Genomic DNA, 15,812 nt, shown 5'->3' on the forward strand with positions numbered 1-15,812 from the left:
ATGACTATAACACTGCGTTCTGCACTCTTTTTCTCCCCATATACTCTGTGTATGTTTTGTCTGTATGGTGTGCAATAAACAATATTTTTCACTATATCCCAATAAATGTGACAAATCAAATCAAAAGTCGCAAGGCATGACAAACTTTTGACACTGATAAATAAATTAAAAAGTGCCTCACAAATTCTTTCTCGTGCCCATCCTCTGAGCTGGCAGGAGGCGAAAGGCAGCCGGGTGTAAGTGGGAATGGGAACGTGAGCCCACAAGGACAGAGAGGCTCGATGCATTAATATGACTGCAGCGTGGGGGCTGCTGCTGGGTTCTGGAGCTCACCGGTAATCGCTGCGTGTCTGCTCGGATTTCCTCTTCCGGGCTGGTGGCCTGTTATCAGCGGCAGAGATTGGCTTGGGCTGCAGCAGAGAAGGGGCTGCGAGTGTGATGAGCTGAAGCCCGGGGCGATGCGGAGTTGCGCTGCTGTGAACCTCCAGCTGCTCCTTGTGGCTGCGGTGGCGGGCGGAGGCGCCTGCTTCAACAACCCGGGGTTCCCGGCCGCCAGCCGCCCTCGGCCCCCGCCACCTCACAGGGCCCCCGAGGCCGAGGACTGCTTCTGCGACGTGAGTTCATTTCTACTTACTGAGGTTCAGCCCATCCTCTTCTTCTTGGTGGGAGCCCCCTCCCTGTGAAATAAGGCAGCTAGATTGAGCAGAGAAAGATCTGTCTTTTTGCTGGTGTTCGTTGATGAGTTAAGTATTGGCGAGCATTCCAGCGAGAACACCCTTCTCTCCTTTTAATAGTGTCATGGAATATGTGGCATTCACCTGAGAGAGCAGATATGTCTTATTCACAAGACTGGGAATATCTGAATTATGTGATGCATTCTGCACCTAATTGAATTCATAGAATTAATCATAGATTCATAAAACCTCTACAAGTGCAGAAGGAGGCCATTTGGCCTATCGAGTCTGCACTGACAACAATCCCACCCAGGCCCCATTCCTAACCTCGACATCTTTGGAGTGTGGGAGTAGACTGGAGCACCTAGAGGAAACCCACACAGACATGGGGAGAACATGCAAACTCCACCTGAGGCTGGAATTTAATCTGGATCCCTTGTGTTGTGATGCAGCAGTGCTAACTGCTGTGCTACCCTAATTCCTAGACAGGATTCTTTGCTATGTTATGCACAACTATTCACAGCTAGAGAATTGGGAAAGAAGATATTCTGGGTGTAAAAGCTGAAGGGTTACGTAGGAATGGGTTGATGAAGGAAGATCACAGACCAACTATTCTTTTGTAACCATCCTGGATTAAGGGTTATGGGGAGAGGGCAGGAATGTGGAACTGAGCCACGACAGATCAGCCATGATCTTATTGAATGGCGGTGCAGGCTCGAAGGGCTAGATGGCCTACTCCTGCTCCTATTTCTTATGTTCTTATGTTCACATGATGTAATGATAATGCATTCTTTCTCAGTGAGTCAACAACATCTAGTTGTGAGAAAATCCTCGGGGATCAGTGACCATAGTATGATAAAATTCTTTATTAAGGTGAATAGTGGTGTAGTTGATTCTGAGACCAGGTTCCTGAATCTGAATCTCAGTAAGGGTAACTATAATGGAAGAGGCATGCGTTGGCTGATGATGGAAACATGGGTGGCATGGTAGCACAGTGGTTAGCACTGCTGCTTCACAGCTCCAGGGTTCGATTCCTGGCTTGGGTCACTGTCTGTGTGGAGTTTGCACATTCTCCTTGTGTCTGCATGGGTTTCCTCCAGGTACTCCGGTTTCCTCCCACAGTCCAAAGATGTGCGGGTTAGGTTGATTTGGCTACACTAAAAAAAAAATTGCCCCTTAGTGTCCAGGGACGTTTAGGTTAGAGGGATTAGTGGATATAATATGTAAGGATATGGGGGTAGGGCCTGGGTCGGACTATGTTCAGTGCAGACTCGATGGGCTGAAGGGCCTCTTTCTGCACTGTAAGGTTCTATGATCTACGACATTACTGAAAGGAAAGACAATGGACAGGCATTCAAGGAATAAATAGGTGAACTCCAAAAGTTGTTTGTTCTAATTTGGTGCAAGAGTGTAAGGGGAACTGTGGGCAAACCATGGCTTACAAGGGTAATTAGAGATGGTATTAGATTCATAAAAGAAGCATACAAACTGACAAAGAGTAAATACCTAAGGATTGGGAGCAGTTTAAAATTCAGCAAAGGAGGACCAACGGATTGATTAAGAAGGGGAAAAATGGAGTATGAAAGTAATCTAGTGGGGAGCATAAAACTGACTAAAAGTTTCTATAGGTATCTAAAGAGAAAAAGGTTGACAAAACAAATGTAGGCCCCTTACTTTTGCACTGTAAGGATTCTATAGTATTATTCTTACAGTTAGAAAAGGGGGAGTTCGTAGGGGAAACAAAGAAATGGCTAAGGAACTAAATTCATACCTCATTCGTCTTATTTTCTGAAGACAAATAATGTACCAGAAATTCTGAATAACGCAAGTTTTAGTGAGGAACTGATGGAAATCAGTATTAGCAGAGAAATAATTTTGGAGAAATTAATGGGATTGAAGATAGATAAATCTCTCAGGCCTGATAATCCTCATCCCAGAGTATATAAGGAAGCAGCCCTGGAGATAGTAGATCATTGGTGGGTATTTTCCAAAATTCTTTGGATTCTGTAATGGTTCCTACAGATTGGAGGGTAGCTAATATAAACCTGCTACTCAGAAAGGGAGGTAAAGAGAAAACAGGAAACTATAGACCAGTGAGCCTAACGTCAGTACTGGGGAAGTTGTGAGAGTCCATTACCAAGGATTTCATAGCACAGCGTTTGGAAAGCAGTGGTATAATCAGACAAAGTCAACATGGATTTACAAAGGGAAAATCATGCTTGGTGAATGGACTGGAATTATTTGTGGATGCAATTAGTAGCATTGACCAAGGACTACTGGTAGATGTAGTCTATTTAGAATTTCAGAAGGCTTTCAACAAGGTCTCACATTGCAGACAATTATATGAAGTTAAACCACATGGGAATGCAGGTAATATCTTGAGATGGATAGAAAGCTGGAGTTGGAACAAACAGGTCTTTTTCTGATTGGCAGGTAGTGACTAGTGGGGTACTGCAGGAACCTGCTAGGAGTGGGCTTGAAGGGCTGAATGGCCTACTCCTATTTTCTATGCATGTTTCTACATAACAGACTTGGATATGGCAACAGATGCACAGCTTCTGTGATCCACTGCTATAAAGATACAAATCCCATTCACTACCAACATGCAGTGCACTTAAAGATAAAGCATCTTAAATCTAGTATTTAATGGCCACTTACTTCAAGGAGATGGAAAGCTGATGTTCTGCAATAATTTTTTTTTTGCATATTCAAAGGAGAAAAATGACTTGCCTGGCTTGAGTGGGAGAAGTTCCTTCAGGCAAAATAGAGGTTTTTGAACCTGTCTAATTGAAAAATGGCACCTCCAGCACTGTGATACACTCTCAGTACTGCATTGCAGTGTCAGTCTGGATTATGTGCTCAAGCCTCTGGAGTGACTCAGCCAAGAGTTCTGTCATTGGGTTACAGGTGATGCTGTCTTGGACCTGTGCCTGATTTGAGTTTGGAGAACATAAGGAACAGGAGCAGGGGCCCATGTTGCCCCTCAAGCCTCCTCTGCCATTCATGGTCATGGCTGATCTTGTGCTGCAACTCTACTCTCATGACCCCCGCTTCATATCCCTTGATTCCAAAAGACCAAACATCCAACTAACTTGGACTTAAATATACTTGACAATGGAGTTCCTTACAACCCTCTGGGGCAGAGAATTACAAAGATTCACAATCCCCTAACTGAAGAATTATTCCTCATCTTAGTTCTAAATGATCAACTCTTATCTTGGGTCTGTGCCTCCATCTTCTAGATTCTTTTGTGTTTCAATTAGATAACTCATTCTTCTAAATTTCTGAGTGGATACGCCCAACTAACTCAGCTTCTCATCCTAGGAATCAGTTTGGTCTACCTTTCTGTCTTGCTTTCAATGCAAGTGTATCCTTCCTTCGATATGGAGACCAAAACTCTGTACAGCACAGTGTTATATTGCACAGGTTTGGTTCCCTTGCTTCTTGGGCTGATCGGATCTTTTGTTGTTTTCTAGGCTGCTTGATGATCCTTTAAATGTTCTGTTGATGTTCATGAGGGGACAATTTGTGAAATGCTTTTTGCTCGAGATTTGTGTGAACTTTGTTTAAATGCAGAATGGCAGAACCTGTTATATCCTGTTGATAAATTGGTCTTTTAAACAGTTGGGAGTGTTTAATCCAACTTTCTTCAAAGTGCAGGCATGTGTAGGCCAGTAAAGATGTGGTTCCATGCCAGCTTAAATCATTGCTTTTAGGCATGGCTGATTTTTGGACATCCACTTTGGAGTGGTGTTGGTGGCAGCGAACACCAAAGGTCAGATCTTCCTGGTTTTGACTGTTGAATGTGGAGACCACCTTGTGCCAGCTGGACAATTATTCTGAATGTTGGCTGCTAATGGCTTGCTTGGAGCTAACTGCAGACAATAAGTTGGATCAATTAAAACCCAGACTGAGCTACTGCTGAATTGTTGCCATGGTTATTATTGGGGAAATGTTGGCACTGAAGCTTTTGGCTCAGTTGTAATATATTTCTCAATGAAAACATTCGAAGAAAGCTGAAATTGTTCTGTTTTTAACAGTGACAGCACTTGTGTTATAGTACACTAAAAGCTTGCTGCATTTGGGCTGAACTAAATGGATGTCCATCAGTAATAAAGTGCCAGTCAATTTGTTTCTAATCAGTTCTGATATAATCAAATGTTTTCTCTCAAAAATGTTGATTTTTTTTTTGCTGGTTGGATCTCCCCAGCACACATGAATTAGGTCAACCTTTCGGGTGGACTTTGCATTGGAAGAGCATAAGAGTCAGTGTTATTAATTCTAGGTTCTCATGATTCGAGGTTGTGTCATTTGGCTTTTTATTTGCTCTCAGAATACAAACAACAATAGCAAGGCAATAAAACACACAACATTCCCAGTTGCCCAATGGTGGGGTGGTGGCCTTCTCTTTGAACACTGCAGCTCTTGGCTCCCAACATTGCATTAGGCATGGAATTCCAGGATATTAATCCAGCAATAACAAGGGAATGGCAAAAATAATTTAAAGTCAGGATTTCTGGGAGGGAATCTTGAGGTGGTCATTACAGCTACTACATCTCCTAAGTGTTGAGAATGATAATGATGGATGGTCGTGAGTTGTTTGTGCAGACTGCAGCGATGTTGTACCAGCCTGGTGGACATGGATATTGAGCTCAGTAGCAGATGACTGATCAAATGATGTGGTGCTAACTTTTTAAATGTTGTTCAAATGGCAAATGGGCAACTATTCCATCACACTCCTGATTTGACCCTAAGGGTCAGGAGGTGACCCACTCATGACAGAATGGCCAACTTCTGCTCTGCTTCTTGTAGACAAAGTATTGATGTGGCTGGTCCAGCCAATCATCTGTCTGTGTTGACCTTTAAGATATTAATGGTGGCCCTGTTGAAGATCAAGAGAAGATGGCTGGGCCTTCTCTTGTTCAGAACAGTCAATATTTGTCATTTATATGTCTGAGCTGATACTTGCCTCTTATCGGCTAACTCTAATATTATCCAGGTCCAGCTGTGGATTGGCAGAAAGCTTCATTACCTGGGTTCGTGCAATCAACGGCACCCAATAATCATCAATGACCATCCCCACCCTTCTGATGGAGGGAAGGTCATTAATGAAGCAGTGTTGCAGTCCTTAGGAATTCCAGCAACAATGTCATGGGGTCTGATGATTTGATCTCCAACGAAGCACAACCACCTTCCTTTGACAGAAATGAGCACATCCATTGTATGGCTTTCTGTTTGATTCTGATTGGCCTCAGTTTTGCTTGGCCTCCTAAATGGCAGTTGGTCTAGGAGCCCAGGTAGATCTTGCACGTAGTTCCTCAGCAGAATAGCCAGGACACCAGCGAGGCCTGTAGCCTTTGCTGTGCCCAACTTACTTGGGTACTTCTTAATATCACACAACATGAACCAAATTGTCTTGACGTGGCCAATTGTGATGGACCACAGGTTGAACCAGTTGTCAGAGGGTGGTGATGGATAGAATCTAGTCTTCATTCAAGGAAGATGTGGAGAGCCATCCTGGTGGAGGAAATTTGGTGAAGAGGAGGTTTTTAGGGTTAGGAAATTTCAAACTGCAGGAATGACAGCAGGCATCAGTAAAGTCACAGATCTTGGGTAGGGAGAGACTGGACAAGGAGCAGGCTGAATTGAAAGGTCAACCCAGGCAATCCTTTTCTGAATCTTGGGAAGGAGGTAGAAGCAGGCATGTAGAATTATCAACATTTTTTTTTAGCTGGATACTTGTGTACACTTCAATCTTGTCTTCTGCAGTTTGTGCTAAGTTCCTCTATATTTGAGGATAACATTGGAGCTGTCACATTGTTAATTGTCTGATTGTACATTACACTTTTTGAATTAATGTGGGACTGAGCTTTGCCTATAGCCTCCTCCAGTTCTGATCATTGTTCTGTTAGTTTGATATGGGGGTCTGTGTCTGAGGACACAGTTCTGATTTTGTTTTGCTGTAATTGTAGTGATCTGGTGGAAGTGGTGGTTGACTGAAGTCAGTTTTAGTCAACTTTCCTTTTTTTATAATTCACAACACCCCCTAACTTTGTTGATTTGACATCCCTGCATATATTTTGAATTTGTGTCCAAAAGCAAAATACTGTGGATGTTGGAAATCTGAAATTAAAACAGAAAATGCAGGAGCCACTCAAGAAGTCAGGCAGCATCTGTGGAGCAAGAAACAGAATTAACATTTCAGGTTGTGCCTTTCACGAGAACAGAACAATTGGACGTGTAAAATGCGGTGCGGACTTGGTGGGCCGAATGGTCTCCTTTTGCACTGTAGGGATTCTGTGTAAGTAAAAGCTGTAGTTGTAGTGAATGAAATGGGGGAGGGTGGAAGAAGAACAAGAGAACTGATAGGGTGAAAGGTCAGAAACATTAAATGGCAAGAGTTGGTGACGCAGTGGCAGAGAGAGTAGTGGGTTAGTTACGAAACAAAAGACCCTCTTGATCTTTTCATTGAGGACTGCAAACGTGACAACAACTGTCTCATTTATCTGCTCACTTGAACCTGTCTCCCTCTTAACCTGTTGCACTCAGTTCTCTCACATCCAACGTGAACATTGTTATCAGAGCTGCTGACGAATGGTGTAGTTGTTGCCTGGTGTGCTGATCTCTACTGAGGGAAGGCTAATCCGTCAACTCTCAACACGACCTCCTACCTCCCCGTGGACCGTGGCCCCACCTCAAACATCAGACCATTGTTTTTAGGATTATTACTGACTTCATCTCCTCTGAAGATTTTCCTTCCACACTTTCCCACTGCATAATCCCTCAACCCTACCTCCTTCCCAAGATCCAGAAAAGGATTGCCCTGGTTGACCTTTCAATTCAGCCTGTTCCTGCCCACCGGACTGATTTTTTTTTTCCAATCTTGACTTTACTTTTCTCTCCTTGTCCAGTCTCTCTGTGCCTAAGATCTGTGACTCTTCTGATGCCTATTGTCATTTCTACAGTTTCCAGTTTCCTAGCCCTAAAAACCACCTCTTCACCATTGGCATCCAAATTTCCTCTACCTACATCCCTACCAGGATGGCTCTCCACACCTTCCTTGAATGAAGACCATTTCCTATCCGTCGCCACCCTCCGACAACTGGCTCAACCTGTTCTAATGGAGCAACTTCTCTTTTAACTCACCTAATTTTCTCCAACTGCAAGGGTTGCTCTGGATCCTAATTATACCTTTTGGAGGAGTATGTGGAATATTTCTTCCAAACCTATTTGGGCTCCCTCAACTATTTTTTTTCCCGGTACATTGGTGACTGTTTCAGTGCTTTTTCCTGTTTTCACCCTGAATTCGAGAATTCTTCAGCTTTGCTTCCCATTTTCAGGCTTCTCTCGTCGTCACATAGTCCACCTCCACTCTTCCCTTTTGTTCCTTGCCTTTTCTACCTTCATTTCTGAGGAAACAAAATCAACAAATATTCATTAGAAATGCACTGAGTCCCACAGCTACTCTGGACTATACTTTCTCACACCCTGCACTCTGGAAGGATTCTGTTCCATTCTCTCAGTTTTTCCATCACATCCATAATGATGATGCAACCTCCAATAGCATCACTTCTGATATGTCTTCCTTTTTCCACAACGAAAGATTCCCCATCCACCCCACCTGATCGTGTTTCACCATGTCAGACCCACTTACTTCAATTCTGTTCCACCCTTTTCCCTCCCTCTCATGGGGTTTCTGGAGTCCTCATTTTTCGCCCTAACAGCCGCCACACTCAATAGATGTCATTTCTGACACCCTCCAGCGTGGTGCCATAGCCAAACACATCTTCCATCCTTTCAGCATTCCGGCATCCTGGTCCACTCCTCAATCACCTATAACATCTTGTCCCCTTCCTGTGACATCTCCCTGTGCAAGCAAGGAACAACATTTCATCTTTCAATTGGGAACTTTACAAATTTCTGGATCTACATTTGAGTTCAGCAATTTCAGACATAATCTCCATTTCCCCTATTTTGTTTCCCTTTTCTTTGTATGCATGAGTCTTAATCTATTTTACTCTTAATTTTGCTTTCAAATTAGTTGCCCCACCAACAATTTTGTCATTTGATGTCTCCCCTATCCCGCCCCCTCATGGACCTTCTGTTTTTTTTCCTATTTCCATCCTCCCCCCATTTTGCCAGCTTAAAATCTATTACCTTTCTAACTTTTCCTATTCCGGTTGTGAGCTGAAATGTGCTTCTATCAATGCCGATGCTGCTTCGCTTGTTAAATATTGTCAGAATTTTCTGTTTTTACGTTGGTTTGTATTGTTGGAGAGTGAATGGTATTGTTGTGATGCATTTTGCCTGTACCTGTCATACACTCTGCTCAAGGTTTGCCATTGAACTTGTTTATTGCACGGCATGCTTTTAAGCTCTTCTGGGAATATATTGGCTTAATTATAGTCTGCAAGCATAATGCTTTTAACCTTCAAGATGGCAGAATAGACCTCACCATGTTTCCTTTAAGAACATAAACAGGAGCTTGTTGTGGCTTATTACACCATTAATTATTTTTATTCATTCTTATTTAATATGATTCACAGTGGATTTGGTACTTTATTCCTTGACAGATTGGATGATCAATTCTTTGTTGTAGTTACAAAGTATTTACAGCACAGAGGCAGATCATTGCCACTATTTATTTTCCATCCAAGCCTCCAACCACTTGACGTGCTGTCACCTCGTCAGCTAACCTTCTATGGCTTTATTTAGTTTCTCCTTTAAATGCTAGTTGCCTCAACTACTGCTTGTTGTAGTGAGTTCCACATTCTCGCTACTCTGCAAAGAATGTTCTCCTGTGATGATCTTGTATTTATGTCTGCCTCAGAAACCTTCCAAAATTCCCAATTATCTATGTACTTAGTAAATGCCTTTCTTTTCAGTTTCAATGTTGTCATTATTTCTTTATGCATTTATGCAGTGACATTCCTGTCTTGCTTATTTCTCCTAGACTCTGATCACCATTTGAAATACTATCCTCTTCAATTCTGTCAGTAATTCTTTCCTGAGTTTCATGCTAATTCCCTTAAATCATCTTTTTTCCAAATTATTTTGGTCTTTGTCTTTCTTAAGTACTTTTCAATCTGTATCTTTCAGTTGATTCAGGAACATTGATATCCCTTCTTGCAGAAGATCTAGGCAAATGAGAAACTTCATGCATACCCCATTTCACTGAGGCATAAGATCTCACAGTGACACCTTGATATTTGAAGTTTATATCCTTAAGTTTAAGGGGGCGGCACAGTGGCGCAGCACGACCCAGGTTCGATTCCCAGTTTGAATCACTATTTGTGCGGAGTTTGTATGTTCTCCCCGTGTCTGTGTGGGTTTCCTCCGGGTGCTTCAGTTTCCTCCCACAGTCTGAAAGATGTGCTGGTTAGGTGCATTGGCCATGCTAAATTCTCCCTCAGTGTACTCGAACAGGTGCCGGAGTGTGGTGAGTAGGGGATTTTCTCAGTAACTTCATTGTATTGCAAATGTAAGCCTACTTGTGACTAATAAGTAAACTTTTTTTTAAAAACTATATCTCTCTGCAGCGTCTCCCCTTTTTATCCCTGTAGCCAACCTCCCTCTAAGATCTTTGCATTCCTTGAACTCCCTGATCATACATATATGCCACTTCCTTCGCTCTGTCACTGAAAAATATGCCTTTAACTAGCTGGACCGTATTCACTGGCATTCACTGAACTCTCCAGATATTCTCCCTTAAAACTTACAACCTGTCCTGATGTGTGCTCTTTTAGCTCAAGTGCCAATTTTTGTCTGAAAATGCTCCTGTGAAACACTTTGGCACATTAAAGGTGTGGCGTAACTTCAAGTTGACATTGAAGCATGTTCTTATGAGTGCTGATACTTGAAGTGTGACGATGTGATCTTTTAGTAAATTTAAATAACTACACCGCACAAGCCAGCAGTAGTCTTATCCAGAATATACAAAATAAAAGAATAATCCATTGAGAATAAAAGCAATATTATGAATTTTAGTTATTCAAAGAATCTTTTCATAGTTTTGTGATTTGTGAAGATATTGAAATTTGGGTGTCCGTAACTTCTTGTATCCAAGATTATTTGTTTCAAATCCAAAACCTGCAATATGTACGCCTTTACTGTAGTAAACAGCCCCAGGGTTGCTTCACAGAAGCGTTACCTGACAACAATTTGATTTGATTTATTATTGTCTCATGTATTGGAATACAGTGAAAAATGTTGTTTCTTGCGCGCTACACAGACAGAGCATAGCATTCATAGAGAAGGAAATGAGAGAGTGCAGAATGTAGCGTTACAGTCATAGCTAGGGTATAGAAAAAGATCAATTTACTGCAAGGTAGGTCCATTCAAAAGTCTGACAGCAGCAGAGAAGAAGCTGTTTTTCAGTCAGTTGGTATGTGACCTCAAACTTTTTCTCTTTTTCCTGATGGAAGAGAGAATGCCTGGGGTGTGTGGGGGCAACGGCAAATGTAGGCAGTGTCAATGAATTGAAGGCTGGTGCGCGTGATGGATTGGGCTACATTCACGACCTTCTGTAGTTTCTTACGGTCTTGGCCAAACAGGAGCCATACCAAGCTGTGATACAACCAGAAAGAATGCTTTCTATGATGCATCTGTAAAAGTTGATGAGAATCACAGCTGACATGCCAAATTTCCTTAGTCCTGTGAGAAAGTAGAGGTGTTGGTGAGCTTTCTTAACTATAGTGTCGGCTTGGGGGGACCAGGATAGGTTGGTGATCTGGACACCTTAAAATCTTGAAGCTTTTGACCATTTCTACTTTGCCCCTGTTGGTATAGACAGGGGCATGTTCTCCACTACACTCCCAGAAGTTGATGACAATCTCCTTTGTTTTGTTGAGGGAGAGATTAGTGTCATCACTAATCAACGGGCACCGCAACAGCTCAGTGACTATCACTGCTAGCTGTGCAGATACATGGATTTGGGCGTGTGTCTGTGGGAGTTTGCGCATTCTCCCTGTGGTTGCATGGGTTTCCTCCGGGCGCTCTGGTTTCCTCCCACACCCCAAAGATGTGCTCTTAGGTTGATTGGTATACCAAATTGACACTATTCTCCCCTGAATCTGGCTAAGTTAGGGGTTCCACTCACATACACACAGGGCAGGGTAGGTGTAGGAGGATGCGGCGGCGCGGGCTCGTTGGGCCGAAGGGCCTGTTTCCCGTGCTGGGTTGTTCTTGTTCTTTGTTATCACACCAGTTGACACTGAGTCACGTAAGACATTATCTCTTCTTACGCAGCTCCTTGGGATTGAGAATGAGTTTCTTCCACTCCAGGGTTTTGGGTTTTGGGGTGCCTATAAATACCAATGCTGGATCCATCTACTCTTGATGTAGAGATGCTGGCGTTGGACTGGGGTAAACACAGTAAGAAGTCTCTCAACACCAGGTTAGAGCCCCACCAGTTGATTTGATAGTAATCCCACAAGCTTTCGGAGACAGTGTTCCTTTTGTCAGGTGTGTGGAAGGTTCTGATCAGAGAAGGGCATATAAAGTCACACACAGTTTACAGAATACTGATTAGAATGCAAGTCTTTACAGCTAACCTGTAGGTTAGCAGGTTAGCTGTAAAGATTTGCATTCTAATCAGTATTCTGTAAACTGTGTGTGACTTTATATGCCCTTCTCTGATCAGAACCTTCCACATTCCCGACAAAGGAACCCAGTCTCCGAAAACTTGTGGGATTACTACCAAATAAACTGGTTGGACTCTAACCTGGTGTTGTGAGACTTCTTACTCCATGTACTCTGCCATAGATGGGGCAGGTTTGGGTGCAATGCTTGGATTTTGGTATGGTACTTAACGCTGTTTTATTAATATCCGTTATTCAAAGCGTATGGGCCACAATGGAAAATTTAGGACAACCTTTACATACACTTCATTGTTTTCCTGATTTGCCTATCAGGAGGTTTTTCCTAACTGTGCCAGTGTCTCGTGCTTTACTATTTGCTTTACAAATCACAGATTATGTTGAGATAACAGTAGCCTTGATGGATGAAGATTTCAGCCAAAGTACCTGCTTTGTGGCAACAAAGCTTTTGGGTTACTAACTCCAATCTTGAGTTGAGCCAGCCTCTGGGAGCATTGGCGAATGATGGTGTCCTGTGGCAGTGTTTCAAACAAAAACTTGTTTCATGTGGCAAAGACTTGGCATAGCCTGTTCATGTGAAGCATAAAAAACGCACAGTAGCAGTCCTTTACCATGAAAGCTTGCATTCATATAGCACCTTTAATATATGAAAAGCAAATTACTATGGATGTTGAAATCTGAAACCAAAAGAGAAAACGCTGGAAAATCTCAGCAGGTCTGGCACCATCTGTAAGGAGAGAAAAGAGCTGATGTTTCAAGTCCAGATGACCCTTTGTCAAAATTAAGGAATAGAAAGTGGGAGATATTTATACTGTAAAGTGAGGGAAGGAAAGATGACCCAAAGCCGCAGATACTTCAGACCTTAATATATTCTCCACTCTACACCCTGTTCATAACTTCATGCTTATATAGGTTTATTTTTGTATGTATTATCTCTGTAGCTCAGTATAGATAGTATTTAGCTTTAGATTCTTAAATAATTACTATTTTTATTAGAAATTTCTGTCTTGGCATTGATATCTTGGTCCACACCGCCTAATTTGAAAAAATTCATTCAAGAAGCTTCGCTGGCTCAGCCAACATTTATTGCCCATCCCTCATTGCCCTTGAGAAGATGATGGTGAGCTTCCTTCTTGAATCGCTGCAGTCCCTGAGCTGTAGGGACACCCACAGTGATGGTAGGGAGGGAGTTCCAGAACTCTGGCACAGCAACATTGATGGAATGATAATATATACCCCCCCCTCCCCTCGCCCCAAGATGAAGTCTTGGAATATTGTTATCTTGCAATTTCTTTTTGTTTTGAAAGTTTGTTTATTAGTGTCACAAGTAGGCTTACATTAACACTGCAATGAAGTAAGTGTAAAAATCCCTTGGTCGCCACACTCCGGCACCTATTAGGGTACACTAAGGGAGAATTTAACATGGCCAGTGCACCTAGCCAGCACGTCTTTTGGACTGGGAAGGAAACTGGAGCACCTGGAGGAAACACATGCAGACATGGGGAGAATGTGCAGACTCCACGTGGACAGTGACCCCAGAGGCAGCAGTGCTAGCCACTGTGCCACTGTCCTGCCCCACTTGGTCCACTGAATAGAGTCTGGAGGTTTAGGAAGATTAATTCACTGTGGACTATTGCTTGTGGAAGCAGACTTCACTGGTTCCACTCTGATCGAGATACAATCAAAGCTCTATAGTGAAACCCTGGTTCAGTTTCTCAAATAGAGAGACAGAGGCCAACCCAATTTCTCTGCCTCTCTTTGCTTCTTAGTCAAAGCTCCTTCAGTAGTCTCGATCCTTTGCCAGCCCAAAAAATGTGCCTTATGAACTTTTCTACCAAAAACCTAGTTTCTGCCATTGATCTGTGTTTTTGTTCATTGCCTTCACAAATAGGTTGTGATGACTAAGCCATTGTCTGACAGCTGTGTCCAAGTTTCATGCAGTTGTTTATCATTGTAATAGAATAGGATTATTTCAGTCTAAATTGATGCCCAAAGTCTGCAAGCAGTATTATGAAAACAGTTTCTTTAATTATTTGGAGAAGGCCCACAGTCAAAGATGCAACTCTCAAGTTTGTTTGTATTTTAATGACTTCATAGAATCATATCATATCATCATAGAATCCCTACGTTGCAGAAGGAGGCCATTTGGCTCATCGAGTCTGCACTGATAACAGTCCCACACAGACCCTACTCTGTATATTTACCCTGCCAATCCCCTTGACACTAATGGTCAATTTAGCCATTTTAGGCCAATCCACCTAACCATTGGAATGTGGGAGGAAATTGGAGCACCCAGAGGAAACCCATGCAGACACGGAGAGAACATGCAAACTCCACGCAGTCACCTGAGGCTGGAATTGAACCCCCAGATACCTGGCGCTGTGGGGCAGCAGTGCTAACCACTGTGCCACCATGCTGCTCACTTGTCCAGACATGAAGATTAGCCCAGGAGTCTTTTGTAGTTCTGTATAGTATTAAAGTGTCACCTGACCTCAACTCCATTACAATTTAATATTCCATAAGTCCATATAGCATGAACATGACATTAGACTCTGTGTATTCCATGTATTTGCCATTGTTCCATACTTCTTGATACCTTCACCATATAAAAATCTTTTGATCTTTAGTATTGAAAATTTCAGTTGAAGTCAGAATGAACCAAGAAAAGTTCTCTCTCGCCATCTTCTGCCAAACTAGGTTCAGTTGTTTCGTTCACCTTTTTGTGTCCTCCTTCAATGCTTATACCTTCATTCTGGGAGATTGGTGTCGAGGTCCCTGGAAGAAAGGAGCAGGGAGATCACGTCGATGGGTTTCAACAGAAATGCCGAAGTCATTGTGCCTCTGATGATTTTTCTCAGAGAACAAACCACATACGACTTGTGCAGTTTATCCCAGAATGGCAGCCTTAGTTGGTAGGGAGGTCATTTATTTTTAATTGATTGATGAAAGTGGTGCAGTGATTGTTTTATGTGAACTATCAAAGGAATTTGATAAAATTGAATAACAGATTTATCTGGAAAATAGAACGTGATTAAAGGGACAGTGTTAACTTGGGTACTTAATTGGCCAAAGGATAGAAAGCAGAGAGGTAAACAGATATTTTCCTGACAGGAGAGGAGTATGCAGTGTTCTCCAGAGATTGTTGTTTGGATCATTGCATTTTTTGTATATCAGTGACCTGGATTTGGCTATAGGATATATTTTATGTTCAAAGTTTGTGGAAGATGCATTTGGTAACATTAGAAAGAGTTAGCAGAATCAGAGAATAGTTCAGGAGGACATTAGCAGACTATTAAAATGAGCAAACACATGGCAGGTACAGTTGAATGTAGATGTAGATCCTTCTGCAGACTCTCCACACCCTCCGCACAATTTGCCGTTCCCCCAATCTTGGTGTCATCGAAATTTGCTGATGACACCAAGATTGGGGGAACGGCAAATTGTGCGGAGGGTGTGGAGAGTCTGCAGAAGGATCTAGATAGGCTGGGCGAATGGGCCAGGAAATGGCAAATGGAATTTAATGTTGGCAAGTGTGAGGTGG

General features: G+C 42.6%; 1 protein-coding gene across 1 annotated transcript in view; it reads left to right on the forward strand.

Annotated features, from left to right (window-relative positions):
* Positions 1 to 204: 204 nt before the first annotated feature.
* Positions 205 to 15,812, forward strand: part of ero1b (endoplasmic reticulum oxidoreductase 1 beta) — an 80,849-nt gene continuing 65,241 nt past the window's right edge. The window contains exon 1 of the mRNA XM_080191871.1: positions 205 to 614. Within this exon, the coding sequence (XP_080047997.1) occupies positions 459 to 614 (156 nt within the window). The 5' untranslated portion in view covers positions 205 to 458. The remainder of the gene's footprint in view (positions 615 to 15,812) is intronic.

Source organism: Carcharhinus amblyrhynchos, chromosome 7 (assembly GCF_965287045.1).
Source record: "Carcharhinus amblyrhynchos chromosome 7, sCarAmb.v2.hapA, whole genome shotgun sequence".
NCBI classification, from domain to species: Eukaryota; Metazoa; Chordata; class Chondrichthyes; order Carcharhiniformes; family Carcharhinidae; genus Carcharhinus; species Carcharhinus amblyrhynchos.